This window comes from Acinonyx jubatus, chromosome B2, assembly GCF_027475565.1.
Source record: "Acinonyx jubatus isolate Ajub_Pintada_27869175 chromosome B2, VMU_Ajub_asm_v1.0, whole genome shotgun sequence".
NCBI lineage: Eukaryota > Metazoa > Chordata > Mammalia > Carnivora > Felidae > Acinonyx > Acinonyx jubatus.
This window is the reverse complement of record NC_069385.1, coordinates 86,683,537-86,710,861: the sequence shown is the minus strand read 5'-3', so window position 1 is coordinate 86,710,861 and position 27,325 is coordinate 86,683,537. Positions and strand designations below refer to the sequence as shown.

Here is a 27,325-nt window from a genome sequence, read left to right as displayed (position 1 = left end):
TCATTTAAGACAAAATTACTTTCTTTTACCCTCAACAAAACTGTATTTCCATTCTTTATATCTTTTTTATATACCTCCTATTTCCCTACATACAGAGTTGCTTTCTTTATTTTCATCAGTCTTACATTTAGTAGAATTTTAACTCTTAGGAAACCTTAGTCTCCAATTGAGGACTTAGTAACCAATTGGGAGGTATTTACATCAGAATTTTTTTAGATGGTAAATTTGTGAACCAATTAAGTACAAAGCATGTTTTCAGTAGGTCCGAATAGCCTTGATTTCTCAGCAATAAGATGTTAAAAACACATATCTATATGCAATATTCAAAGCTTTAGCATCCCATCCTATTTGGAAAGTTTCAGGTTCCAAGGACCTTCAAAGTTATCTTAACAATTACCCATGAAAACTTTGAGACAGACAAAATTAATTATCATTAACAAATTGCAACATAGATAACATGAGATTGTTTGACTTTTGCTGATAAGTTTAAAGACAGGTGCAATAAACTTAAAAGTTTAAACATTGAATATGTTTCACCTGCGTCCTCCTAAAAGTCAATCAGTTTTTCCCCATTGTCAATTTTCATCTGGGGCACCAGTGTAGATATCTGAAATGGTGGTCCAAGGGGTAGAGCACTTTGCTCCTTTGACTTGGAGGGTGGGAGGAGGAACCAGTGGTGCCTGAGACACTGAGGATGGTATAGGACCACACCCACGTTGGTGTGGAAGCATGAGGGGATGGTGGGCGGGGGGCGGGAGGCAGAAGCAGCAACTGCTTGGGTACATTCCTTGAAGTCCCTGTCCCGAGGTACACTAACCACCGTTGGCTCCAATTAGGGCTGTTAACCTGGGAAATGAAGGAGAATCCCTCACACCTGTTAGACAGAGGAACAGGGAGGGAGAGTCAGTGTCCCTTTTAGTCTGATTCTATCTCGGCCAAACCAATAAGGTCCCCTTCTCCAGGTTCCTCCTGATTTCGGCTGGGTTTTTGGGACTTTCCCTGGTTGGGACACTTATTCTTTTTGATGTCCTTTCCCCTTGCAGTAGGTTCATTGAACCCTTGCTAAGGAGGCTCTGGGCCTACCCCTTTGCTTCTAGGTATATTTATGGCCTTCTCACCTCCCCTACTCTGATCCCCCTGAGAGCCTCTTGATAACAGCGGATGTGGACTGGCATCTGGAGAGTGCCTGCACCTGGCCGAGGATGCAATCTGGCCTTCAGTCCTTGTGGGGGAGGGTTCTCTGGCCTGGAAAGGGAAGAGAAATGCGCGGCTGTGGTGGCAGCAACCTGGCAGTGGTGGAGATCCAACCAGGGGAGGAGTTTCAAGCTCAGGGAAGGGGGAAGGGAGCCTGATGAGTCCTGAAGAGGGGAACATTATCGGAGCGGTGGGTTGCTTCTTTGGCTCCCTGGGTGAGTCTCTGGATAAAGCTCCTAAAACCTTTGCCTGGTTCTCCTTGCTCCATCCTGACCCCATAATGCTCCTGTGAGGCAGAGTCACAAAGACAGAGGGACAGGGCACCCCCTCCAATGAGGAGACCAGCCAGATGCCTGCCTGGCCATGTCCCGAAGGAACCCAGGTGACGCTCAGCCCCATAGGTCCCAGCCCTGCAACCCATGATCAGAAACCACTCTGATATTGCCATAGACCGAGTGCCATCCATGATGGAATAGCAGACGGGCCCACTCAGACTCTGTGGGCCCCTGGGGTCCCCAAGGGCACCTGCCCGTGGAGCCACAGAATTGAACTCTGCAGCAAGCTAGACCGAGTTGCACATTCACATACACACCAGAGGTTATTATATTCCCTCCCATAGAATTCCTACCTGGGAGACTTATGAAGCCTCGGGGAGTGATCAGGTCCCCCTTCCACATTTGTGAGTGGGCCTCACTAGACTGGGCCCCAGCCTTACTGGTTCCAATGCAGGGTCCAGGTCCTCACCTGCCAAGTCTCCTCGAGTCCGGTGGGAATGGTGGAGCGGGCCGGCCGGAGGCAACCGAGAAGAAGACTGCTGAAATTCAGACAGGGCATGTACTCTTCCTTGCCATCCCTCATTCCCTCACTGCCTTGCCATTCTCCCAAACCGGTGGCAGCTATGGGCCAGCACGGTTGGGTTTCCTGGTCAGGGAACCAAATTTGTTACGGAACCAGGCTGGTATGCCGGCAGAAAAACCAAACGGCACTCAGAGATCTTGGTGGATCGGAGATTTATTTAACACCAGAGGGCTCAGAGGAGAACGTTTCTCGAAAGATCTGAGCGCCGAATGCAAGCAGGGAAGGGTAATTTATAGTTGTCAGTTTCCATATCTGTGGGGGTTTTCATGCGCACAGCAAACAAAGGAAAAAGAATCCTGAGGAGGGGTCTCTAAGCTAGAGACAAGAGCTTGTTTTAGCCTCAACTGCCATTTTTGGTGCAGTACTTTATTCACTTCTCCAAAAAGTAGTAATCAGGTTCTGGATATATTTTGAAGGTGGAGCCAATATGATTTGCTGAAATTATAGGATGTTTACCTTTTGGAATGAACCTGTAGGACAGGAAAATCTGCTGATTCAGGACAAGAAAAATTGCTACAGCAATGTCTTGAATAGCCATTGGGATCTAGTGGACAAATGGGGTGACTGGCCTTAAATACTCAACTATGGCTGCAGTACTGTTGTATAGTAAATAACCTCCAGAGCTCAGCAGTGTACATCAGTACGATTTTTCTTCCTCTTCAGGTCTGTGCGTCAACTAGGGCATCTCTGCTAGAACTTCATTTGATGTGTTTCCCATCTTCCTGGTGACTGCTGGGGACTGCTTACCAACTCTTGCACTGCACATATCATGTCTCCATTTTTCAAGATCCTATAAGTGTTTCCCCGTCCTCTGCCACCCAATCTCAAAGCCAGTACCACAGATTTTGGGGTTTGGTGATGGCAGCACCCCTCTTCTGGTATCACTTTCTGTGATAGCCGCCCTTGCCACACAGCAAACAACTCCAAAATCTCCTTGGTTTCTATCAGTTAACATTTATTTCTCTCACTCATGGTCTGTGAGTTTCCTGAGACAGCTCTGTTTTCGACAGTGGAGAGCTTCAGTAAATGGTGTCTTTAGGGGAGAGCCAAGGTTCATTTAGGCCAGGAAAGTGAAGGGAATGTTTGAAGAAGAAGTTAAGGATATATATGTAGGGGATTTTGCTGGTGACTGACAGTTTTAGATCATATACTGGAAGAGTTCCAAAGGTGGCAGCGATAGGAGATAAGGTCAGAAAGAGGGATATTTTGCTGATGGATTTTTTTTGTAGCAGAAAGGACGGGTGTCCTACTTAGAATACAAACACCTCTTCAGTCTTGCTGGTTTATCAACTTCTTAAGTTCTTTTTAAAAATACTTTGACTTTTTTTTTTAAAGCTTTGTTATGCATGGCATTTGATGAGTTTGTGAAACTCTAGGAGACCACAGAGAATCAAAGGTCTCTTCTAGCTCAAAACAGTGATTATAAATCAGGGTTGATTATTGGTATCTACTTTGGGCAGCAGACTATTTTTCTGCTGCCCAAGGTAAGCATGCCACTCTCCCCTCATGGACTCTGGTTTTCCCTTGTTAATTGAAACATGGTGGGGAGTAGAAGCAGGTGTCTTGAAGTATGATTTATGGTCATGGAGACATGACAGTATATGCTCATGTGAATGAGACTGGAACAGGCATTAACTTGAAGCACTTGCAGAAAATACACAGAAAACCCTCACATAGTTTAGTTACACACCCACAGAGGGTCCATGAATCCTAAAGTTTATTGTTTGTATTCAGGATCACTTTTAATCTCATAATAGGGTAATCATTAAGATCATTTTTTAGTAATTTGATCTTCCTTTTGAATGACACTTTGGTGAGTCCATGTTCTTCTTTTCAACTTACTGACTCAAGCTAAACCTATTTTCTTCAGCTCACCTTTCCTGATCTACTCTCCGTCCCAAGGTCAAACATAAAATGCTCTCTATCTGCTTTATAGCAAGGGTTAGAGAAATTTTTATGAAAAGGGCCAAATATTTTGGCTTTGTAAGCTACATGGTCTCCACAACCACTTTGTAATATGTAAGTAGCTATAAGCACATATATAAGCAATTGAGCATGACTGTGTTCAGAAATATTTAAAAATAGGCAGTGGGCTGTAGTTTGCTGATCTCTGCCTTATATTCTTGATTGTACCTGCAAGAACTGCTTCATATTTAGGTATTCTAGTTTGAAGCCTGTACAAATATGATTTATTCAGTGTTTTACTCTCTAATACCAGAAGGGGGTCAGATACTTGGTTATCACTTACCTACTAGTCTTGGAAATTACCTAATGTCTTAATTAAGGTTCCTTTTCACTAAGGGCCAGACTGAAAATCCCTGAATGCTCTAGACTCGAAGCAGACTGCAGTCTCAGAAACATCTTGACTTGAATGTGTACCCCTAGGTTAGAAGAGAATTTAAATCAGTTTCTAGAGCATGTGGGGGGTGGTGTTCTTCACGGTCTCTACCTGTGTAGTTATTCTAGGACTGGGAATTACACAGTTATGCTAGTCTCCATTTTTTAAATTTTTTTATTTTTTTAATTTATGTGTGTGTGTGTGTGTGTGTGTGTGTGTGTATTGCTGCTTAGTTTTACATGATAGAAATGGACAGACTGCTTAGCAGTTGGTTAGGATAATCCCCCCCAGACTAATACTTCCATCCAGTAGCGCTTTTTGCTTTTTTCTTTTTTTTGTAGAAAACCCCATCTGAGAATAGAATCCTCAAGGTTGAGCAAATGCTCTAAGCGTAATGCTTGAGAAGAATCATAAATTGCTGGTGTTAAACGTGACCTTACAGGTTTCAGTTCAGTCTGCCACCAGAGGTAGAAAGCCCTCCTGCAGGGTTTCTATCTTGTGGTCGTCCATGCACTGCATGTGCCCTGCAGCGTAGCTGGCCCCCCTTGCCAGGAGGCTTTGAACAGCAGGCCTGTCAGGCACAGAGGGGTGTGTGTGGCTGGGGTGGACCATGGAAGGTATCTGAGAGAATCGGGTCCTCAGTGCTCTAAAAGGCATCATGCAAAGAATCAGTATGATCTTGGTCATGAAAATCTAGCCCAGGGTATATTTAAATATTTTTAAATATATTTAAATAAAATTATGCTTACTCATTTTAATCTGGGGAAATTTCTGCCTAAACATTTCATAGTTTTATTTTAAATAATTTTAAATTCCAAAGTGTATAGAGGAATAGATACAGGTTCCCTCATTTTTTCTTAATTGGAAAGGAAATATATAGCTTTGGGCAAGTTTTAAAGTTTTCTCACTCATGCTTGTGTTTCAGGAAATACACGCTTTAACTTATTTTCACAATGGCCAAGTGTAAATGAGTTGACAGTGCTAGTTAGATGTAGTTATGAATACATAACCTTCTTCCTTCCTTCCTTCCTTCCTTTATTGAGAGAGAGAGAGAGAATGGGGAGGGGCAGAGAGAGAGGGAGAGAGAGAGAATCCCAAGCAGGCTCTGCACTGTCGGTGTGGAGCCTGACACAGGGCTTGGACCCACAAACCATGAGATCATGACCTGAGCCAAAACCAAGAGTCAGACGCTCAACCAACTGAGCCATCCAGGCAGCTCCCCCTACTTAATTTTCTAGTAACATATACATTCAAATTTTATATGATGAGTGAGATGAATATATTACTCTTGTTTTCTAAGTTTTTTGCTTCTAAAAGCCTTTCTTGGAAAGAAACCAACTAAAGGATAAACCCCCCACAAAAGCACTCTACTTACTTGTCAAGTAGAAAATTCCTACAGGGAAATTTCTCTTCTTCAAAGTTCATATGCTGTGAAATAAAACAAATTTGGAAATGTGCTGACTAAATGCCAGACATAGCAGCTGTGGCCCTGGAAAACCACCAGTGTCCTGTGAACTGTGCATTGACCAGATCAGGAGGATGTTTTTCCAGAGAGAAGGGCAGAAGGAAGGAATATTCTAGCATAAGTACCCTAAATAATTTTGTGGTCTGTTAGGTTTTTTAGATATGGTTTTAAACCTAATGAAAACATGTATTGCTTCTTCTCAGAAGAGTATGTTCAGGGAACTATTGTAAACTGTTATATTACCCTTTCAAAAGGAAGGAATTGTTTTATTTTTGTGTAACCATACTTCTGGAGGAAACAAAATGCAGGTAGATGAATATATTGCTGTAAGAAGACTGGCATTAAGCAGATCCTTGCAAGTGGTCCTGAGTCCATGCTGGGGAGAAGTGAAAGATAAATCACCTAAGGCTGGTGAGCTATCATTTCCATTTTATGGGTGAAGAAACTGAGGCACAGAGAGGTTAAGTTGCCTAAAGTCACATAGCTAGTAGGTTACAGAGCCAGGCCCATGTTCTTAACTATTACACTGCGTTGAGCTGTGACACAGAATAAAACTCAAAGACTACCAGGTGACCTTGTGCCACACAAAACAGATATTGGATCCTTATCATATTGATAGCTGGTGGCATTGTGTCAGAAGAAGAGCACTGGATTTAGAGGCAGTAACCTGCAGTTTGTGTGAGCTCTGGTGTTTTCATCTAGGAAATGTAAATAAGAACCTCTGTGGTTGATGGATGGAATCTAAATGAAGAAATAAATGTGAAGCATGTAGCACAGTAACTTGTATGCAGGGCTGTGCTGAGACTGTAGCCTGAATACCAGGTCAGGGGAGATGAGTAAGAGATAGCTCAGGCCTTTGAAGGGGATGTGCAGAGGAGGGACTCAAATTATACTATGTAACTAGGACTCCTCCAGACTGTTGTCACACAGCATGGTCTTTGACTGAGAGAAGATTTGCAGCTCCTTGAAAAGCACTAAGGAGGGGCCCCTGGGTGGCTCAGTTGGTTAGGTGTCCAACTTCAGCTTAGGTCATGATCTCACGGTCTGTGGGTTTGAGTCCCGTGTCGGGCTCTGTGATGACAGCTCAGAGCCTGGAGCCTGCTTCGGATTCTGTGTCTCCCTCTCTCTCTGCCCCTCCCCTGCTCATGCCCTGTCTCTCTTTGTCTCAAAAATAAATAAAAACATTAAAAAAAATTAAAAAATAAAAGCACTAAGGAAATTGGGTGGCCTCAAAGAAATCTAGTCTGTCACCATGTTTTAAGCATTTAGAAAGAAATTTGTCTTATACAATTTGTTGGTTTTTTTTAATTTTATTTTTGAGAGAGAGAACATGTGCAGGGGAAGGGCAGAGACAGAGGGAGACAGAGAATCAATCCCAAGCAGGTTCCACATTGCCAGCACAGAACCCGATATGGGGCTCAAACCCACGAACCATGTGATCAGGACCTGAGCCCATATCAGGAGTCAGATGCTTAACCGACTGACCGACTGAACCATCCAGGTGCCCCTACGATTTGGTTTTAAATTTACTTAACATGCATGCATACATATATATGTATATATATATATACACACATAAATACATATACATATTTATACATACATACGTAAAACGGACAACAAATAGAGCAAGAGAGTTAAGATCATCTTTTAAGGCCACTTCAATCATTTTAGTAAAGTAGTCTAAATACCACCTTTTTAGCAGTAAGAAAATTAACTAAAAAATAAAAATAAATAGCTCCACTTAACTCTCAGGCACATTTTTTTTTTTAAGGCATTTGAAAACAATTTGAAGCTTGACAATTTTAATATGCTTTCAATGGACATTTGTGACTTGAATTTCACAAAGTAACGCACATGGGAGTTTATTTCATTTCATAAAGCAATTCATGTGTTTTAATACAAAGGAATTCCAAATAATACTTTTATTAAGGAAAGAGCTTTAAATGGTTTCTTGTGTAGAAAATAAAAAAGGTTCTTTGAGTAACATGAAAATTTATAAAGCTTTAAGAAGGAATTTTGCCATTAAGAAGAACATTACTGCATCTCATGGAAGCAGCCTTCTTTAATCAGTGCTATTTCCATTTTAAATTCATTCCTTCCTAGGATGACGCCTCAGTAGTTACTGATGAAGAATTAGACTTGGCAGTTTTCATTGTAGCAAGGGTGTACTCAAGGCTGAATATTCATGCTCAGTCAAAAATGGTAATGAAAAACCTAACATCCGTTTACTTATTATATTCTTATCTGCCTTAAACTAGATTAGTAATACATAAAATCTCATGTTGCTCTTTGACATTTTTTATTATTTGTGCAAATAGATTATGACCAGCTAATACATCTGACATTCAAGTAAAGGATGAATTTAATTAATATTTACTGAGCGCCAGCAGAGTTCATGGAACTCTAGTAAATACCAGAAAATGCAGCTTCTCTGTGTGTATAGTAATACAAGTTGGGGATGAGGTTGCAGTCTGGAAACTGGAAGATAGGGAATTACTGCTGAGGGAAGAGTGGGATTATGTAAGAGAACTGGTTGTGAGAATTCAGTTTGAAATCTGGAATAATGCTAAAATTCCCGATTTAAATTTTACTTTCCTGAATTCAGAGGTTAATTTCTTGCTGCTGCTTGTCAGGAGGAGGAGCAAATGAGTTGTTTCAGTTTTGGGTTTTGTTGTTGTTGTTGTTTGTCCTTTGGAGATTTATTTCAAGTAAGATCCAGTGTGTTATGGAGGTCATCTTTGGAGCACCTGCCAGGTGCTATGATAGCACACTTGGAACAGATCTGTAGTTGAGAGTAAGATGTGCTTCCTGCTCACTAGGCAGTGGGTGGAGGAGACTGGCCTGTGTGTGGGTAGTTGTGTGTGGTGCTGTGTGGCAGTGATGCACTGGCCTCTGGACAGTGTGACTCTGGAGGACATATATCTGCTTTGGAGATAGAATTCCAACCTCACTGTCATTGGTGAACTGGAGAGAGGAAGCCCCTGGGATTGGGCTTTGTGTTAAGCATCAAATTAAGGAGGTGGCTCTACTGTGTCTTCCTGGTGAGATGACAGGAGGGAGTGGACAAGGGGTCTGGACTGTGAACATGGTAACAGGGTGCGGTAATGACGTCTTGTAGCATACTGGGATTGCCTGTCAACTTAAGTATATTCAGATGCCTTTAAAAACTAAAAATATTGAGGTATTTGGGAAGGCTGCCACTTTTGTAGCCCCTGGATTTGGGTGGAAAAGTCAGTAGGCCTGGCTGACCAGATGTGGGTGACAGGTCTACAATGGAAGTAGTATTGGGTCGTAAGGTAACACTACCTTACTGAGTCATTAGTTGCCTCAGAAAAGGAGCTCGTGTCGAGTGCAGTGAGTGGACCTGGTAGTAGTGAAGCCAGCCCTGCCCTGCAGGCACTTTTATTAGTGATGTAGGGCAACTTCTGTTTTAACGCTAGATGGGGAAAGGGCACCTATTTCTGCTTAGGGGCTCCAGAAAAAACTTCTCAAACTGGTTATGGCAGTTGAGTTTTCTAGGTACACCACCAGAATTCTGTTGAAATCCTAGGCCTAATGTGTACAAAAATCTCTTAAGGTGATATGATTAAACTGAGATACTTTATAAAAAGCATTGATCAAAGTACCTGGCATAAAAATATTAGTTTTAAAAATGTGTCATTAAAATGTAAAGTGTTATATTCTTATTTCCTTTAGTTTATAAATTATCATTCAGAGGTACTGGGAATGAGCCAAAAAGAAGACACTAAATATTGTCTTACTTTTTTTTTTTTTTTAAACCTTTACTCATTTGGATTATTGGTGTTAGATGAGTTCTGGTATAGCCACAGTTAATAGAATCAGCAGTCTCATTTCACCATATTGAGGATTTCTAGATGACAGACTGGCCTTCATGACTTTGTCATATTTGAAATGTTACCTTTTTTTGAAGCATTTATCAGTGTCATGATGCAAAGCAGGCCAGTAAATGCATGCTGGGCATGCCTTATGTTCATGTGAGATGTAGCACTGATTTTAACAACTTTTTTTTTTTTTTTTAGCTCAAAACATTTTAACATTTTCTTGCAAATTTGTGGTACGTGTGCATTTTAAAAGTCATCTACAAACTCAGTTTTCAGATAAAACACTGGTTTTAAACTTTTAAGTTAACGTTGAAAAAAAAATAGTTACCCACAAGCAGTTAACTGTGGGCTTGATCCCTTCCTTGCCTTCGAGATTGAAATTCCTTCTTCATTTTACTGCATTGTCCTAATTTCTTCAGTTTGCTCATTGCCTTTTCAAGGGGTCCTTTGTGCTTCATTATCGTTTTTTATGATGTTGTCCCCAGCTAAATTTCTTCCCATTTGCCTTAGGCTTTTCTTGTACTCTGGATCTCCCATTATTTTTATTGTCCACCAACGACTGTTTCTGCATACTGATTAAAGGGGGCTTCTCCCTCCTCCTGCTGCTGGCTGCTCCCACCACCATTTCTAGCTGAGCAAGGAACACAACACTCACTCTGAGGTGCATGTCTGTGGTGAATTCTGATTAGTTTGCACAGACATCCACTTCTCTTCCGCTTTTGTGGCCTCTGAGCTTTTATTCAGTCAGCAAAGACTGTGCTGTTAGTGGACCCTTGATCAAAAGGATTCATTGAACTCACTGTGATACGTGAATACTTTGTTGAACCAGGCTGACTGTACCCCACACTTGCTTCTCTCAGCCTACTTTGCTCATTGATGACCACAACCACCTGTATCCTTGCCTGTAAATTGAGAAGATACTGCGCTTGGTAGGACAGAGGAGTGGGGAGATGAAGAGGAACTGTGCATGTGGTGCTGAATGGTTTTTGAACCTTTTATGTCACTGCTTTTCTTAGTGCACATAATTATAAACTATATAAAAGTTGGCTTTTAACTTTCAGAATTTTAAGTGACCTGTTTATAATTAGGTACAGTTGTAATTCCATGACTTTTGATGAAATGTGGTTTCATCACTAGAAAAGAGAACTCACTAGCCTAGGGGTCAGAAGACTGTTGTAGTGGAGATTTTGCTGCTTAACTAGGGAAGTGACATTGAACAAGTCTTTTTTTTTTTTTTTTTCAACGTTTATTTATTTTTGGGACAGAGAGAGACAGAGCATGAACGGGGGAGGGGCAGAGAGAGAGGGAGACACAGAATCGGAAACAGGCTCCAGGCTCTGAGCCATCAGCCCAGAGCCTGACGCGGGGCTCGAACTCACGGACCGCGAGATCGTGACCTGGCTGAAGTCGGACGCTCAACCGACTGCGCCACCCAGGCGCCCCTGAACAAGTCTTTAAAGCTGTGTGTGCCCTGGTTTCTGTAACTGGAGATAATGGAAGGAGATGCCTTCCCTGTCTCTCACAGAGACAAAAATGGTAACATGTATAAACATTCTTCTAAACCGTCCAGGAAGGGGCGCCTAGGTGGCTCAATCAGTTAAGCCTCCAACTTTGGCTCAGATCATGATCATTGTGAGTTCCAGCCCCCGCATTCAGCTCTGCTTTCAGAGTGGAGACTGCTTTGGATTTTCTGTCTCCCTCTTTCTCTGCCCCTCCCCCATGAATGAGCAAGCACATGCACGGAGTACCACCAGCCCCGTCCCCCGCCTCAAAAATAAACCTTAAAAAAAAAAAGTCTAGGAAATGTGATATTTCTAATGATGGTAATATGACAAATAGTCTTTAACTGTCCTTTTTAAAATTTTTTAAATTATTTATTTATTTTTGAGAAACAGACAAAGCGTGAGCGGGGGAGGGGCAGACAGAGAAGGAGATACAGAATCTGAAGCAGGCTCCAGGCTCTGAGTAAGCCATCAGCACAGAGCCTGATGTGGGGCTGGAACCCACAAACTGTGAGATCGTGACCTGAGCCGAAGTCGGACGCTCAACCAACTGAGCCACCCAGGTGCCCCTTTAACTCTCCTTTTTAAATACTGAAAAGCAAAAATACAGCCGTTATAATCAAACAGTCCTTTTTAAAGAATGCTGTTAGGGACACCTGGATGGCTGTTTGTTGGGCGTCCGACTTCCACTCAGGTCATGATCTCAGGTTCCTGGGTTTGAGCCCCTCATCAGGCTCTTTGCTGATGGCTTAGAGTCTGGAGACTGCTTCAGATTCTGTGTCTCCCTTTCTCTCTGCCCCAACCCTGCTCACGTTCTCTCTCTCTCAAAAATAAAATAAACATTAAAAAAAATTTTTAAAGAAGACGTTTAGCAAGCTAAACACAGTATAGTAAGTCAGATTAGCAAACGTTGAAATCCACTGGGAAAACCCTTTGGGAACTTGTATTTACTGATTGTGCAAGGCTGAGAAGTTTTTGTTTAGGCTAAGGATTTTTCAACAATTCTGTGAATGCTTAGCTTTTGTAGTAACAGCAACAACAAAAACTGATGGGGGTAAAACCTCTGATATTAGGGGATTATATGAGAAGAAAACTGGGGTAGAGAGAAAAGAAGACAGTTGTGTTGTAGATGTGAAGGCAGAGAAGAGTCACTGTGTCTGTCACAAGGCTGGATAGGAAACCTTGGTCAGACCTGGGAGAGAAAGTTTCTTAGGTTTTTGGAGTTAATACACGTATCTTCTTTATTCACTTGGAAAATGGCAACCTTTCCATAAAGATCACATTCCTAAGCTTCCTCTGTCTCATTCTAAAGGATTCCAAAGTTCCTTGAACTTCTGTTATGAGTTGACTTTCATGGCAGCTCCACTATGGTAGGTGGTTACAAAGAGAGCCTGACTTTGTTGTTGGTGTAGAATGCCTTTCTGAGACTTCAAAAGGTCAGATTTTAAATATACATATATATTTTTAATGGAATGAGAAAATGAAGCTCTTTATAGTGTGGTAGTAGAACATGAAGTCATGTTACCTTGCAGTGAAGAAAATGAGCTATGTAGGCTTTATATTAAGGACAGTAGTTATTTACTGCTTCTGTAATGATGAAAGTCTGGAAACTACCTAAATGCCCAGTAGTGCAGGATTGAATAAGTAAGTTATCTTATGTTCATGTAATATGGAATGCAGTCCATTCTCACCCACACATACACCATTTGATCTAAAGAAAACGACTTTGATATATATACGTTGTTTTAAACATATGTTTAGAAGCATAGAAAATGTAGGGACTTTTTTTATTGTGATAAAAATACACAACATCATTTACCATATTAGCCAGTTTTACACATACAGTTTAGTGGCATTAAGTACATTTATTCACATTATTTTGCAGCCATTACCATCATCCATGGTAGTGAACTTTCAGTTTATTCATTTTTGCATTATTTGCATCTTTTACAAGAATGTATTGATCTTATTATAAAAATTGACTTAGATTATAACCCAAGGCTTTGCACTAGCTCTGTGACCATAGACAAGTTTAATGTTTTTACCATTTGCAAATGAGGATAATTAATAGTACCTCTCATAGCATCATTATAAAGACTAAAGAAGTGTACGTATATGTTGATGTATTTGTATTTTTTTAGGGTGACATGAAATAAGCACTATACTGAGTGTTGGCTGTTATTTTTGTTGGTTACATATGTGATCCTAAGGGTGTGAAGGGTAAAACGAGACTTCAAAACCACATAACATGCCGCATGTTGTTTTATAATTTAGACTCTGAATAGGGTTTAGACTTGAAAGTATAAATAAAGTAATATTCTTAAAAACAGACATACATTTCTGAAAGATGTACAGTTTATAAAAGTAATGAATACAGGAGCGCCTGGGTGGCTCAGTTGGTTGAGCGTCCAACTTCGGCTTAGGTCATGATCTCACGGTTCGTGAGTTTGAGCCCCGCGTCTGTCTCTGTACTGACAGCTCTGAGCCTGGAGCCTGTTTAGGATTCTGTCTCCCTCTTTCTGCCCCTCTCCCACTCGTGCTCTCTCTCTCTCTCTCTGTCTCAAAAGTAAATAAACGTTAAAAAAAAAAAAAAGTAATGAATACAGATCATTTGCCTGCAATTGGTGAACCTCTCGGTTCTCATACAGTGTATGCTGGCACAATGGCGTTCTGTAAACGAGGTTGACATGTCCTGTGGTAAAAGTCGAGTCAGGATATTTTCTCACCAAAAAATAAAAGATAGTACTTTCTCAAGTTTAAGGTATTTTTTTCATAAATTTGTCCTAATTGTTAGTGATTGCTATTACTTGAAAAAGCAAAAAATTTTAACTGAAAAACTGGAAATACATATTTATACTCAGGCTTTTGCTTTTTTACCTTTGTTCCTCTTGATTGTAGTTTGTTCTAAAGGACATATGCTTCTGTCTGTGAATTTAAACTGCATATATATATGTATATATATGTGTGTGTGTGTGTGTGTATATATATATATATATATATATATATATATATATATATATGTAGTTATAGTTATATGGTTTTATTTCCTGCTAATAAAATGCTTCCTTGTTCATGATACAATTAAATATGTCTGTTTGATGGGGTTGTGTCCCTGTCCCCAGCTCTGCAGCTCATGGATGATGGTACCACTGGCTCACATGTCCTTGTTGAGTTTCTTAACTGAGATGTTGTAGATACCACAAAGATGATGTTCCTTTTTAATTGTGTTTTTAATGTAGAATACCTTGTCCTTTTAAAATATTTTGTTTCTGGTTCATATTTACATGATGTAAATGGAATGTGGAATGGACTGGAAAACATGAAATAGCTCTTTAAAGATGCCTGACTTCAAAATGAATGTTGCCATTTGTGGTTAGAAATGAAAACAAAAAACTTTCATGAGTCGTATTTGAATTCTTTTAGGTCATAGTTGTATCTTAGCTTAAAATTCTGTATATTATAAATTAGTATTATCTGTGCATTGTTTTATTGCTTCCCCTTTAAATTGTCCATGGTGCTTAATAGAGATAGAACATACAACACACACAAACACAAACACAAACACACACATATATATATAGAGAGAGAGTAAACCTATATATTTTTTTGGTTCTGATAATATATCAGTGAAAGTGATTTAAAAATATTTGCAGTTGATCTCTTACAAACTAATCTTATGTGGGTTTTACAGTCTTTTAGAAATTAAGTAGTAAAAAATATTTCATTGACCCATTTATTCACTGAAATTAGTAATATGTGACTTACTGAGGCTTAAACTGGGAAATAAAATATAACAGTTTCTATAGTTATATTTTAAAAAAGAAAAGAAACCTGGGAGTTTCTGTGGTTTGTGGTAGAAATACCTAGTATGTGGAAGACCTTCCATTAGATTGCCAAATATTGGAAACCTGCTCTGTGCAAGACATCTCACTCAACCTTAAAGAAATTTTGAAAGATGACTAATTTGCCTTTGAGGCAAAGAGAGATCAAAAAGATTGTAAATTATTAAAATAGAAGCTTGATTAGGACATGAGTCTCAAGATGATAAGGTTTTTGGGGGTGACAGTGGGGTTAATGGGGTCCAGACCGATGGCCAAGAAAGAATTCTTAAAGATGCTGTTGGTGCAAAACGGTGATTTTGTTATGCCCAGAATTCGTGATCCCCAAAGACCACTAGGGAGCCGAGTCCGATGCAAAAGCAAAGAGCCTTTATTCGAGCTAGCTCGAGCTCAATCCCCTACCTGCACCGCGTGAGATACCAGGGAAAGAGAGCGAGTTTCAAAAGGACAAAGGTTTTATTGGGGCCTGGGGGCAGTTGGTGAGGTAATGGCTATGGCCTCAGCCGATTGGCTGGGGAAGGGTCCTGGGGAAGGGTCGAGTCCTGTTAGGCAGGTGAGGGGGGGGGGTTACTCAAGGGGAGGAGGTGTGGTCAAGGTGAAGGACACAGGACAAGATGGAGTCGGCTGGCGTAGGCCTGCCCTTTCAATTTTATTAAAGCATGGGGAGGAGCGTGGGCAGGAAGAGCTGCCCTGGGATGATGAGGAGACATTGGTTATATACTTAGGAGTTGGGAGAGGTAAAGTCAAGGGGAAGTTTCCAGTGAGATTTTCATATGCTAAAGAAGACTTCCAGGATATTGGAGGCCTAGCTATTATCAAGCTAAGGTTGTTTTCCCTGTGGCAAAGCATTAGCATTAAGACAGTGGGGAGTTCTGGAGAAACATTTTACTCTGCCTGCCTCAAGTGTTTGTCAATGGACTGCAAGTTACAAGGAAATTTAGTTCTGCCATTTCCTTCTGTCTTTGTTTCCCACATCACTATGGAGGGATGATGTTGGGGCTCCAGGAAACAGAGTCTATAGGTTTCTGGAGATTAGGCTATTGATAAGATTGCCTTTTTCCTATAGTTTACTAAGATATTCATGAATAGATGGAGACTCAGGTCTTGTAGGACTATGATCTCTATCAGTTAACCATTTGTTTTTCCCCTTTCCTTTGTTCTCAGGCAGCCAAGAGGAATATCACACATATCCCAACTGTGTGTGGGGGGGGGGGCAGGGTTGTGGCCTGTCAGCGTGCCTCATGCTCCCTCATCACAAGAGATTGGAGTGGGGACACTCTTAAGTGTTAACTTGGTTGTGGCCACAGGAAAGTGTGTGAGGTGTCCCAATCCCTGGACTGCGCTCACAAACTCTCTACTCCAACCCACTCCAAGTCTCACCTTTTATATTTTGTAAATTCTGCACTAATGTAAAAAGGAGAGACAAACTTTGAAAAAAGTTTTTTGAATGGTAGGTTAAGTAAGAAGCTGATATAGGATATTGTCACTCTGTCGGAGTTCCCTTCCGGGTACAGCTCAGTGGCTTGGTACTGCCATCACTGAACGTGGCCATGCTTGAGTATACAGTGAGTTTATTTCAAAGTTTTATGGATACTTCCTACAGAATCAGTTTACACAGTGTATGTTTTTCCTTTCTATGTAGTTTTTTCCCTTATTGTAACTTTTTTTAACGCTTATTTTTGAGAGAGAGAGAGAGAGAGAGAGAGAGAGTGTGTGTGTGTGTGTGTGTGTGTGTGTGTGTGTGTGTGAGCGGGGGAGGGGCAGAGAGAAAGGGAGACACAGAATCCAAAGCAGGTTTCAGGCTCTGAGCTGTCAGCACAGAGCCCAATGTGGGTCTCAAACCAAGAACCACGAGGTCATGACCTTAGCCGAAGTTAGACTCTTAACCAACTGAGCTGCCCAGGTGCACCGCCCCCCCACCCCATTGTAACTTAAGAATTCAACGTTACAAACATTTTAAATCATCAGAATTTATTTCCAGCATAGGTAAACATGATATGAAGTGATGTCGTCTATCACACACACATGCAGGCATTCTTACTTATAAGAACATGGTATGAAATGCCAGTTTAGTCAGTTATCTCAAAAGTAGTGTCTGTCTCATAAAGTTATGGGGATTAAATGAATTAATGTATGTACTCAGAGTAGTGCCTGGCATATAAAGAGCATCAGGATGCAGAATAACGTGAATAGTGTAATACCATTTGTTAAAACAGGGTTTGGATATATTGTACCTAGAAACTGGTGAGTAAAGGATATTTTTGAGAGAATAAACAAAACTAGAAATAGTTTCTTTGGGAAAGAGGAGAGAACCTGGGAGGTAAAAGGGGGACATAAATCTTGTCAACCTTTTAACTGTTTTTAACCATATATTAATTTAAAAAATAATGTCATGTTTTAAGTAATTTAAGAGCATCTACTTTGGGATGAGAATCTGTGTTCTTTTCAGATGGCCCTGCCGAGGCACCAGTGACCAATGGGAACACAACCACGGTGCCATCCCTGAATGATGATCTGGACATCTTTGGACCAATGATTTCTAATCCCTTACCTGCAACGGTCATACCCGCAGCTCAGGTATGTAGTAAGAACATGGTTTTACATTATCACTGCTTATTTCCTTTTTGAAAAGCCTCAGAAGTTCAATTTTGAAAGAATTGTCTCTGAGCAGTCTCTGATTTGAAAGCTTACTGTTCTTTAGGCCAGGGGTTGACAAACTAAGCCTGCAGCTTGATTTTGCAAACAAAGTTTTATTGGAACACAGCTATTCCATTTATTTACATATTGCCTGTGGGTACTTTTACATCACAAAAGCATATTAAATAGTTGCAACACTCTTTGACCCAAAAGGCCTAAATATTCACTGTTTGAAGTGTGCTGACTCTGGCTTTAGGCAAACAGTGGTGTTTAGAGTGAATAAGTGGGAAAATTAAGACTATTTCAACCTTGCCAGAGATTAACTCGGTAACTTCAGAGGTTTTAAAGTTAACCATAGGTGTATAAATATTGATTATATAAGCTAGTAGTTCTATTTTTATGCTCTATTGAGCCATCCTCAAGATAGTTTATTTCTGGTTGCAGAAAAATCAAGAATAAGAAATTGTAGCAAATTAAGTACTCCTATTCTTTCTTATGAAGATAGTTGTTTTAAGTTAGCCTTAAAATTGTTTTATTATTGAAGTATAGTGGACATACAATGTTTCTACTTTTAAATTTTTTAAAAAATTATTTAGGGCAATATTAATGATCAGGATTTTTTTTCACATTGATGATAAAGAAATTTTGAATTCTGTTCCTGACGTTACATTTTGCCTTTATTCCTTTTTTTAAAATTGTAAGTTGTTTAATACTTTAAATATTTTTTCAGCTTTATTGAGGTATAATTGACAAATAAGATGGTAAATATTTAAAGTGTATATTTCACTTCTACCATCAAGTTAATTAACACACCCATCACCTCACATATTTACTTTTTTTGGTGAGAACTTTAGTTTTTTTCTTTACAAGTTTCAGTTACACAATACAGTATAATCAACTGTAGTCATATTAGATGTCCTCAGACCTTACTTGTTTTATAACTGAAAGTTTGTATCAACCTCTATTTTTTGTCCACTCCCAAGCTCTGGTAACCACCATCTATGAATTCAACTTTTCTTTTTAATTCCACATACAAGTGATCCCATCAAGTATTTATCTTTTTTGAAGGTGAATATATTAACTTTTAGGAATATAGGTTACTCTTAAGCATACAACTTTAAAATTCTATTTTAAATTTATACTTTATAAATGAACAACAGTGTGTTTTGGTACAGCATAATTTTTGAGGTAAAATATTTCTTTTTCTCTAGAAAAACTCAGCCAAATGAAAATTGTTTGGGTGGAAAGTTTTAATAAGAACTTATATCTTATTAAGAAGACTAATTGCTTATACTTTTATTATGCATTTTTTTGTTATGATAGTCGTCATTACCACTAGAATTGAGCAAATAAATGTCTTAGAAATTAGCTTATCAAAATTGCAGCATTAATGTTTCAGAAAAGATAGCTTTGTTTTTTGGCTTTGTTCCTTCTCCCCTACCCCAAAACATAAAATGAGGGACTGTTACTACTATTGTTTCAATTAACATTAATTACCTTGTGAATTTGTGCAGGCATGGGTACGCATGTGATAATAAAAATTGTCTAATGCTAATGTTTTGGCTTCAGAAAGAAGCATTAGGTTATTTGACAATCTGAGCACGAAAAGCAGTTTCTTTTGGTCTAGCATTCTAGTGAGGCTGTTTTATCTGCTAAACTTCTTTGGATTCCATTGGAGTATGTGAGTTGTTTTGCAACCACGCAGAGAATTAGACCCTACATCTGAGGCTTCAGTGTACTTCATGTGTTCTTTTCAGTATCAAAGCAAGTGGAACAATGCAGACTTCATTTAACTCTTAAGTAGCACCATGACCACAATACAGGGTGCGGCTTCTACCTTTATGAGGGATTGATTGGTCTGGCCTTCATGCTTTGTGCATTCTGCATCAGCCACTAAGAGTTACAGAGTTGATTTTTAAAATCCCATCTAATTCTTTTTTTAGAACATTGATTTTGGACCAAAACTGTGCCAGTTGTATTGAACCCTATAAAATATTGGGTGAGCAGAGTTATCTTTCATTGAACTACATGCAAAGATTAAAACCCAGACATGTTTTCAAAATGTCTTTGAAAATGGGGAGGGGGAAAGGCAGGTTAAATTACACATTTTATACATATACTCTAGCTATGTAACTTACTAATTTTGGTGAGTTTCTATTATGTAAAATTTGACAGAAATAGGAATTACTCTGAACCCTGTACTCTTTCAGTCCTGATTTTACTCATAGTAAAAATTATATTAAAAGATTTCCCACTCATGTGAAGACGAGAGAGATTTACCTGTTTGGCTGTATAGTCTTCTGAAGGAGGTTGGAAATATTCATCTGACCAGAATGCACATGTATATTGGGGGTTCCCAGGGAATCATTCCAGAGTCCTCAAAGGTGACTTACAGAAGCCATCCCTTTCCTTCTATCTCTAATACACATAAACCAACAGTACCTAGACCTGTACAGGTGCTGCCTTGACCTTGGATCAGCCTTAGGATCCCAACAGCCAGAGAGAACCTTTGGTTTAGGGATTCTGCAGCCTCTCAAAGTGTAAATTGACAGACAAAAGTTGTTCTCCTTTAATCCTGGAGTTACACTGCTGTCAAATAGAGCACCAAAAAATAAAAAATGGACATAGGAGTGATTACTAGTCATGCTATGTGGGTTGGCTGTTTTTAGACTATGACCACGTTGAGGTAGATGTTCCATTTTACGTACCTTCATCAGAAGAAATACACGTTTAGAGCATGTGGATATTAGGCTGCTCTAGTATGAGACTGTGGTTTCATTTTCTGTGGTTTTGGTCGCTTACAGTTTGGAAGCAGATGATCTTTCTTCTGATATATCACCAGGTGATCAGTAGTAGCTTAACACTTGTCACGGTGCCTCACTTGTCATTTACTTCACTTCATCTCATCACGTAGGCATTTATCATCTCATATCATAAGAGTACAGCATATTTTGAGAGACCACATTCACATAACTTTTATTATAGTATATTAATTGTTCTACTTTATGCTCTCTGTGCCTAATTTATAAATCAAACTTTGTCATAGGTGTGGATGTATAGGAAAAAAAACCATACGTTTCGGTACTATCCATGGTTTCAGGCATCCCCAGGGTACTTGGAATGTACCTTGGAAAGTGTATGGGGGTGTGGTGAGGGGGACTACTATAATAGGTTTCCCAGCCATTGTGATTTTCCTGTAGTTTCATCTCTTCCACAGGGAATAGACCTCAGGATTTTGAGCAGGTTCTTAGACTGAACAGAAACTAAACATTATGAAAAGATTACTTAGTGAGATGGTTGCTTCATTACCTAACAACTTAAATATTGTGTGCTTAATTCTGCCATTGTGCAGAGCACTTCTAGTGGTCATCAAGCAACTCTGTAAGGTTAGAAGTCCTATCTCCAAGTTTACAGACGAGAGTGGAGATTAAGTGACAGTCTCAGGGCACAGTGTAGCAAGCAGTGGGACCAGAGTTCTAGTCCTGGCAGGCTGGCTCCAGTGCACTTGCTCTTAGTCTCTGAGAGTTTCTGCTGCATCGCTGGTACTTAGGTAATATTTTATTCCAGTGCATTCCCATATTTGGTATTCCACTGTGTCCGAGTCCTTACACATTTCAGACTTTCTGCAAAATGCAGTGACTTTTCTATCTCAAAATGCTTGCTTAATTTGTCATAATAGATTCAACTATTGTTCTCCTTAAATTTGTGAATACAATGCTTGGATGGTAATTTATTGCTAGTTTTTTTTAGCCAAGATGTTAAATGTTTGATTTTTTAAAAAACTAAGGCAAATTTGTTTACAGGATCTTTAACTTCTGCCTACTACTCACCTTATTCTGTAGTTTGAGAAGACCCTTACCCAGTTTCTACCATTCTTCTTAGAATTCTTTGAAAGTCTTCATATCTAAAACAATTTCATGTAAACAAATGTGAATGTGATTGAATAAATGGCTGCAGAGATCATTAAAGTGAAGTTATTAGCTGTGGTTGTATAATCTGTGTGCAGATATAGTTTAAGTGAACATTTTTCTTTTGTATTAAATCTGAATGTTTATTTCTTTTTTCCAAAAGTGGAATGAAGATATGGTTGAGAGTATAGGTGAAGTTTTGCTGTACTTCATTTCTGGATAGACTAGAAACATTCTACTATGAGGTTAAAACTGATCTAGATTATGTTTACAAAAATATGATGCAGCTTTTGAAAAACAAAGGCTTTTCTTTTTTTTTCAAAGACAAAATCAGCCTTTGCAAGACCCTCTTGCAGTCTGCTGTAGTTCTTTATTCTAAGGGATACCAGTTCCTTGAAATAGTTGAAATGGATCCCCAGCATCTCCCACGAATGGTGGTCCTCACACAGCAGCCACATACTATTGTTGAACCCACTGTGGTCAGGATGTGATGGGCAAAAATGCAGTGTCAGTTTAGCAGGTAAACACAGTTTATTATGAAAGAGCTTTGATCTAGTTCTCTCACGTTAACAGATTTAAAATAGGAAACATTGTACCTTTATCCTAGATGTTGGTTTTGTGTGGGTTTGTGAATGATCCTGATGTCACCATATTACCTTCTACAGTTGTGTAATTTCTAATTCCTTTAGATTTTAAGGAAGGGATGAACTATGTGTTAGTATGCAGAATTTGACAGCTTGTTTTGGTATTTGTCTCAGGGGACACCCTCTATACCTGCGGCTGCCACTCTGTCTACAGTAATATCTGGCGATCTGGATCTCTTCACTGAGCAAGCTACAAAGTCAGAAGAGGTAGCAAAGAAACAACTCTCCAAAGATTCCATCTTATCTCTGTATGGCACAGGAACCATTCAGCAGCAGAGCACCCCTGGTAATTCATTTCCACATCTGCTTTCAGTGAATTGCAGTAACATTACTAGAAGTATACCCTTTGTATAATATTATTTCTTCCTATTTTTCCATGTACCAGGTGCTTCTTTGCAATTTGTGCAACTACAAAACTGGTATGAAGCATTAGAATTAAAAAGCATACACAGGATTCACAAAACTTTATTTAGAAGTAACACGCTGTTCACATATCACTTAATATTGTTTCACAAGCTTACAGGACATGGATTATTTTTGAAGAATTATTTTGATTTGCATGAAGTTTACAACTTTGTGTACAGTATGGTATTTTCTCTGTAAGTAAACAATAAGCAATCTGAATTATCACATGAATTCCAAAACTGAGTTTTTAATAATTATAATGAAAGACTAGCACAGTCAGATCTATTGTTTACATAGTTTGAATCTGTCAAATGCACTCCTTCTGAAATAATGAGCTGGAATTCTAGGACACTTGCTTCCATTAAAGCCAGACACCATCAGCTCTCAGTTGTGTATCTGATAGTGGGAGACAAGCCGTGCAAGTCAGCACAAACCGCACATAATCTCATGCTGTGGAGTTTATATGGCTATTGCATAAGATATATCTAGCCTAAATTTGCTCAGGTTTGTAACTGATTTGTGTGCATTTTGGAAGTAACCAGCTCTGAGGTTGTGAGTCGGTCTGAATAGTAGGAGCAGATTGGAATTAAAATTTTTGCTGTGGGTTCTTCAGAAAGATGGTGATCCTTTTTCTGTGATCATAGAGGTGAGTGCAACTGTATACAGTAGCCCTGCTTTCTTCATTCATTTTCTTTTCATGGTTCTTAAAATGCAGGTGTGTTTATGGGACCCACAAATATACCATTTACCTCACAAGCACCGACTGCATTTCAAGGTTTTCCACCAATGGGCGTGCCTGCAGCTCCTGGCCTTCTAGGAAATGTGATGGGACAGAGTACAAGCATGATGGTGGGCATGCCCATGCCCAATGGGTTTATGGGAAACGCACAAACTGGTGTGATGCCACTTCCCCCAAATGTGGTTGGCCCCCACGGAGGAATGGTGGGACAGATGGGCGTGCCCCAGAGTAAGTTTGGCCTGCCGCAAGCTCAGCAGCCCCAGTGGAACCTCTCACAGGTAGGGGGTCATTTACTCTCCAGCGTCTCCAAAATCAAAGAAATTGATTCATTTTCTGAATGGTTTATTTAAAAATAACAGGCAGAAAAATCTGAGTAAGGATAATGTATCAGATGGGACTTGTCTATAGGTATCATGAAGTTACATCAAACAGACAAGTGAGCTGTCACTGACCCTATATTTAGAGTATTCTGTAAAGCAGTGTTAAGCATTTTTTCATTTCAGATTATAATACTGGTGACCATCCTGTTTGTAACAGCTGGAAATTATCTTGGGCATCTTGAGAGACTTCCTCTCTGCTACCTGTGAAATTAGCACCAAGCTTCAACCCAGCTCCCTGGTGGGGCATTTTTATAGTCCACTTAGACCTGCCTATGTTCACTACTAAGTTGGGGGCAGGGAGTGGTTTCCAGTCTCAAAGCACTATTTTGTAAGGGATCTAGGCTGTTCTTCATGTCATATGCCTACTTCCCCTGCTTTATAAAAGTTTAAAAACCTTTGTACAGTTGAGTTTCCTTTTTACTTATGGACAAGTCCATATCTGTCTCAGACAACCCCTTACATTATGAAATCCCATTTCTACTTGTAAAACTTTTTTCAAATCAGTCTATTTTAGTGCTCCACTCTGACTTTTCTGCATAGACAAAGACCCTTAGATTTAGCTTCATGCTCCAGCCTCTCTTTCCCTTACAGTTCCTATTTGGTGTTCTTCTAGCACTGGGGGGAATCTTGGTTTCTGTTCAGCTGTTTTACCTTGAGAGCATTCAGAGAATAGTCTATACTGATAGTTAACATTACTAAAAATCACTGTACATCCTGTGAATGCTTTTACTATCACATTTTAAAGATTTTTTTAAGTACTCTCCACACCCAGCATGGGGTTTGAACTTAAACCCCGAGATCAAGAGTCACATGCTGTACCAACTGTGCCAGCCAGGAGCCCCTACTGTCATTGTGACATTGGTGTCCACCCTCTGGGAACCTTAAGTACCAAATGTCAGTAACAGCTTTTGTGTAGCCAAAATACTGAAGTACACTCAGCTCAAAGTTAAGATGCTAGATGAACCAGTAAGGAGTTAATGTTGGCCTTTACTTTCAGGCATGCTGAGGGGTGCTGCTGTTTTCCAGCACCCCTCATTGGAATCTGTTGGCCAACGAGGTGGTTTACAACCTTTAGTTGGTATGAAGATGTGGACACTATGCCTCATCAGCAGTGTGGTGAACATTAGTGTCTTTGCAAGACCACTAAAGAACTTTATTAAGAATACATTCCAACCCTGAGCACAGATTTTTGAATCCACTCTGTACTTTGTGATAAATCTTGCCTTTCCTTTCCTTATCATCAGTCTTAGAAGAAGAGAAGTACCATAGTGAAAGGGTTAAGATGCTTATATACATATATGATTCCAGTCTGGAAGAAAAACACAGGTCGTCTTATACCTTATATAATGAAAATTAATTTTAGATGTTTAGTGGTTAAGCAAAAGAAAATGTATGCTTTACAGCCTTTTTTTAATACTTAGGAAGTATTTAGAACCATTTAAGATTTTAATGAAGACAGAATAATACCTGTCATAAACAGTATATAGTTTTGGAGTATTTGACTTTCTAAAATTTACTCAGTCCTTATAGTTAAAGCACAACATCCTGATATAGTTGAAAGTTAGAATGGTGGACTCAAATACAAATTCAAAGATTGCTTTGGTGTTTTTTCAGTTGTGGTTAATCTTTGGGGGACAAGAAATGGAGTCTTGAAAATGAATAAATAGGATTGAGATCACTTTATGGACAATGCTAAAAAAAAAAGTGGAAGGAAAGAACAAGAAGGAAACAAAATAGCTATTTGCTTTCTCTAGGGAAATAATTGTTTGGTAGTCTACTTATACCCCTGTGCTTTGACTAATTTTCATATTGATGAAAAATACTTCTATAATTGCTATTAAACTTCATTATCTCTTTGACTAAATTAACCTCAAAGGCAGCTTCTAATAAATGTCTAACTGTGGCTCAAGAAACAAGAATTAAAAGTGAAGTAAATGTCCTAAAATAAGCCTTTTATGTTTCACAGATGAATCAGCAAATGGCCGGCATGAGTATCAGCAGTACAAACCCCGCAGTGGGTTTTGGCCAGCCCCCCAGCACAACAGCGGGCTGGTCTGGAAGCTCATCGGGTCAGACTCTCAGCACACAGCTGTGGAAATGAAAACTGCACTGCAAGTTTCATCCAGAACTACCACCTGACATTCCTTGCTAAAACGCATCTAGTTCCCCTGTTTATTCATGTACATATTTTTTTTTCTTTTTCCCCATTTGTTCATATTAAGAACTATCTGACTGACCGTGTTGGTCTGTACAGATTAAATTTGATGTGAAAAGCAGGTTGAGAAACGATTTTATGTCAAGGGCAGCTTTGCTCATTTCCCATGATTTTGTAAACCACATTATTTGAGAAGCTGCTCAGTCAACTTGCATAATCAGTTTTACTCTCGATAAAAGTATAGCTCTAATGTTTGCATATAAGGGAAGTAGTTATCATGTTAGTAATACCTCTAACAGTATAAACCCCACCCCCAAATTAGCCAGTAATCCTGTAGGAAGGTACTGTATGATCAAATGTTTAATCATATAAATAGAATGTAAATGTGTCACTGAGCACTGTTTTCTAGTGTATCAAAGTTCTTTTATTTCATCATTCACTTCACTGTGCTGTTGTTATGATGTGCTTAACAGGGAACGTGGCTAGTGAAAGGAAGATAAACCTGGATGTTACTACAAAACTTAGTTTAACGAATGTTTAAAGAACTCAAATTTTATCTGCCTCTCTTGTAATTTGGATCTCTTATGTACATAGTGCTAATAACATGAAGACCTTTCTCTGCACTATATGCAAACAGGGTAACTAAACAAAGCCACTTTCAATCCTTGAAGGTATATCCAGGTTTATGACAGTAATTGTGTTTACATTTTATGGTGCCTAGTATTGACAAAATGTTATATCCCTATATTAAACAGATAAATCCATAGACCTTTTTATTTTTGTGGGTTTTATTTCCTACAATGTATACTGCCACCAACCATATGAAAATTACTTAATATTGCAAAGTGAGGAATTGGGAACATTTAGTCAACAAAATACCTGTCCTTTGTTTCTGAAACCAGTTCCACCAATTATAAGGCCAAATGGGAAAAAAAAAAAAAAGTACACAAGATACTCACAGTGTATCCCGCAGTGTCACTAGCTGTACTGTACAAAGAACTTCCAGTTTCGTTGTAGGGAAAACATGCAGAACAAATGAAGACAAAAAACACACACTTTATACCATCCAGTCAGCCGTGTTAACTGGCAAGCTCTGCTTAAACAGATGTCCATCAGATGACAGTAAAGGCTGCTGTACTGAAGTAAAGTGAACAATACCTGAATGTTTGGCAGCCTGACCTCCAAACATCCTCTCCCACGTCCACCAGCCAGGCAAACTGTACCAGTTGCTGCTTCAGTTTCTTCAATTTACACCTCAATTTTCACCGTGTCCAGGTGGTACTTTGGCTCGTTGGCTAGATTAACCTTCTCTGTCCGAGTGTGCCACACGAGAACCTAGAGGGGAGGGAAATCTTTTGGGTAGCCATGCTTCTTAACGCTGACACTCAACAAGGTCAAGCAGCACAAGTGAAATGA

The 27,325-nt window shown here is 39.4% G+C and overlaps 2 protein-coding genes across 5 annotated transcripts in view; one reads left to right on the top strand and one right to left on the bottom strand.

The window, feature by feature from the left end:
• The window catches only part of SMAP1 (small ArfGAP 1), a 200,278-nt gene extending 173,603 nt beyond the window's left edge, over window positions 1-26,675 (top strand). For all 4 annotated transcript variants that reach the window (XM_027057469.2, XM_053222603.1, XM_027057471.2 and 1 more), the window contains 4 exons: window positions 17,491-17,618; window positions 22,345-22,516; window positions 23,351-23,652; window positions 25,721-26,675. In XM_027057469.2, the coding sequence (XP_026913270.1) occupies window positions 17,491-17,618; window positions 22,345-22,516; window positions 23,351-23,652; window positions 25,721-25,855 (737 nt within the window). In that variant the 3' untranslated portion in view covers window positions 25,856-26,675. The remainder of the gene's footprint in view (window positions 1-17,490; window positions 17,619-22,344; window positions 22,517-23,350; window positions 23,653-25,720) is intronic.
• B3GAT2 (beta-1,3-glucuronyltransferase 2) overlaps window positions 22,680-27,325 on the bottom strand; it is a 94,897-nt gene continuing 90,251 nt past the window's right edge. Inside the window, exon 4 of the mRNA XM_027057473.2 lies at window positions 22,680-27,244. Within this exon, the coding sequence (XP_026913274.1) occupies window positions 27,158-27,244 (87 nt within the window). The 3' untranslated portion in view covers window positions 22,680-27,157. The remainder of the gene's footprint in view (window positions 27,245-27,325) is intronic.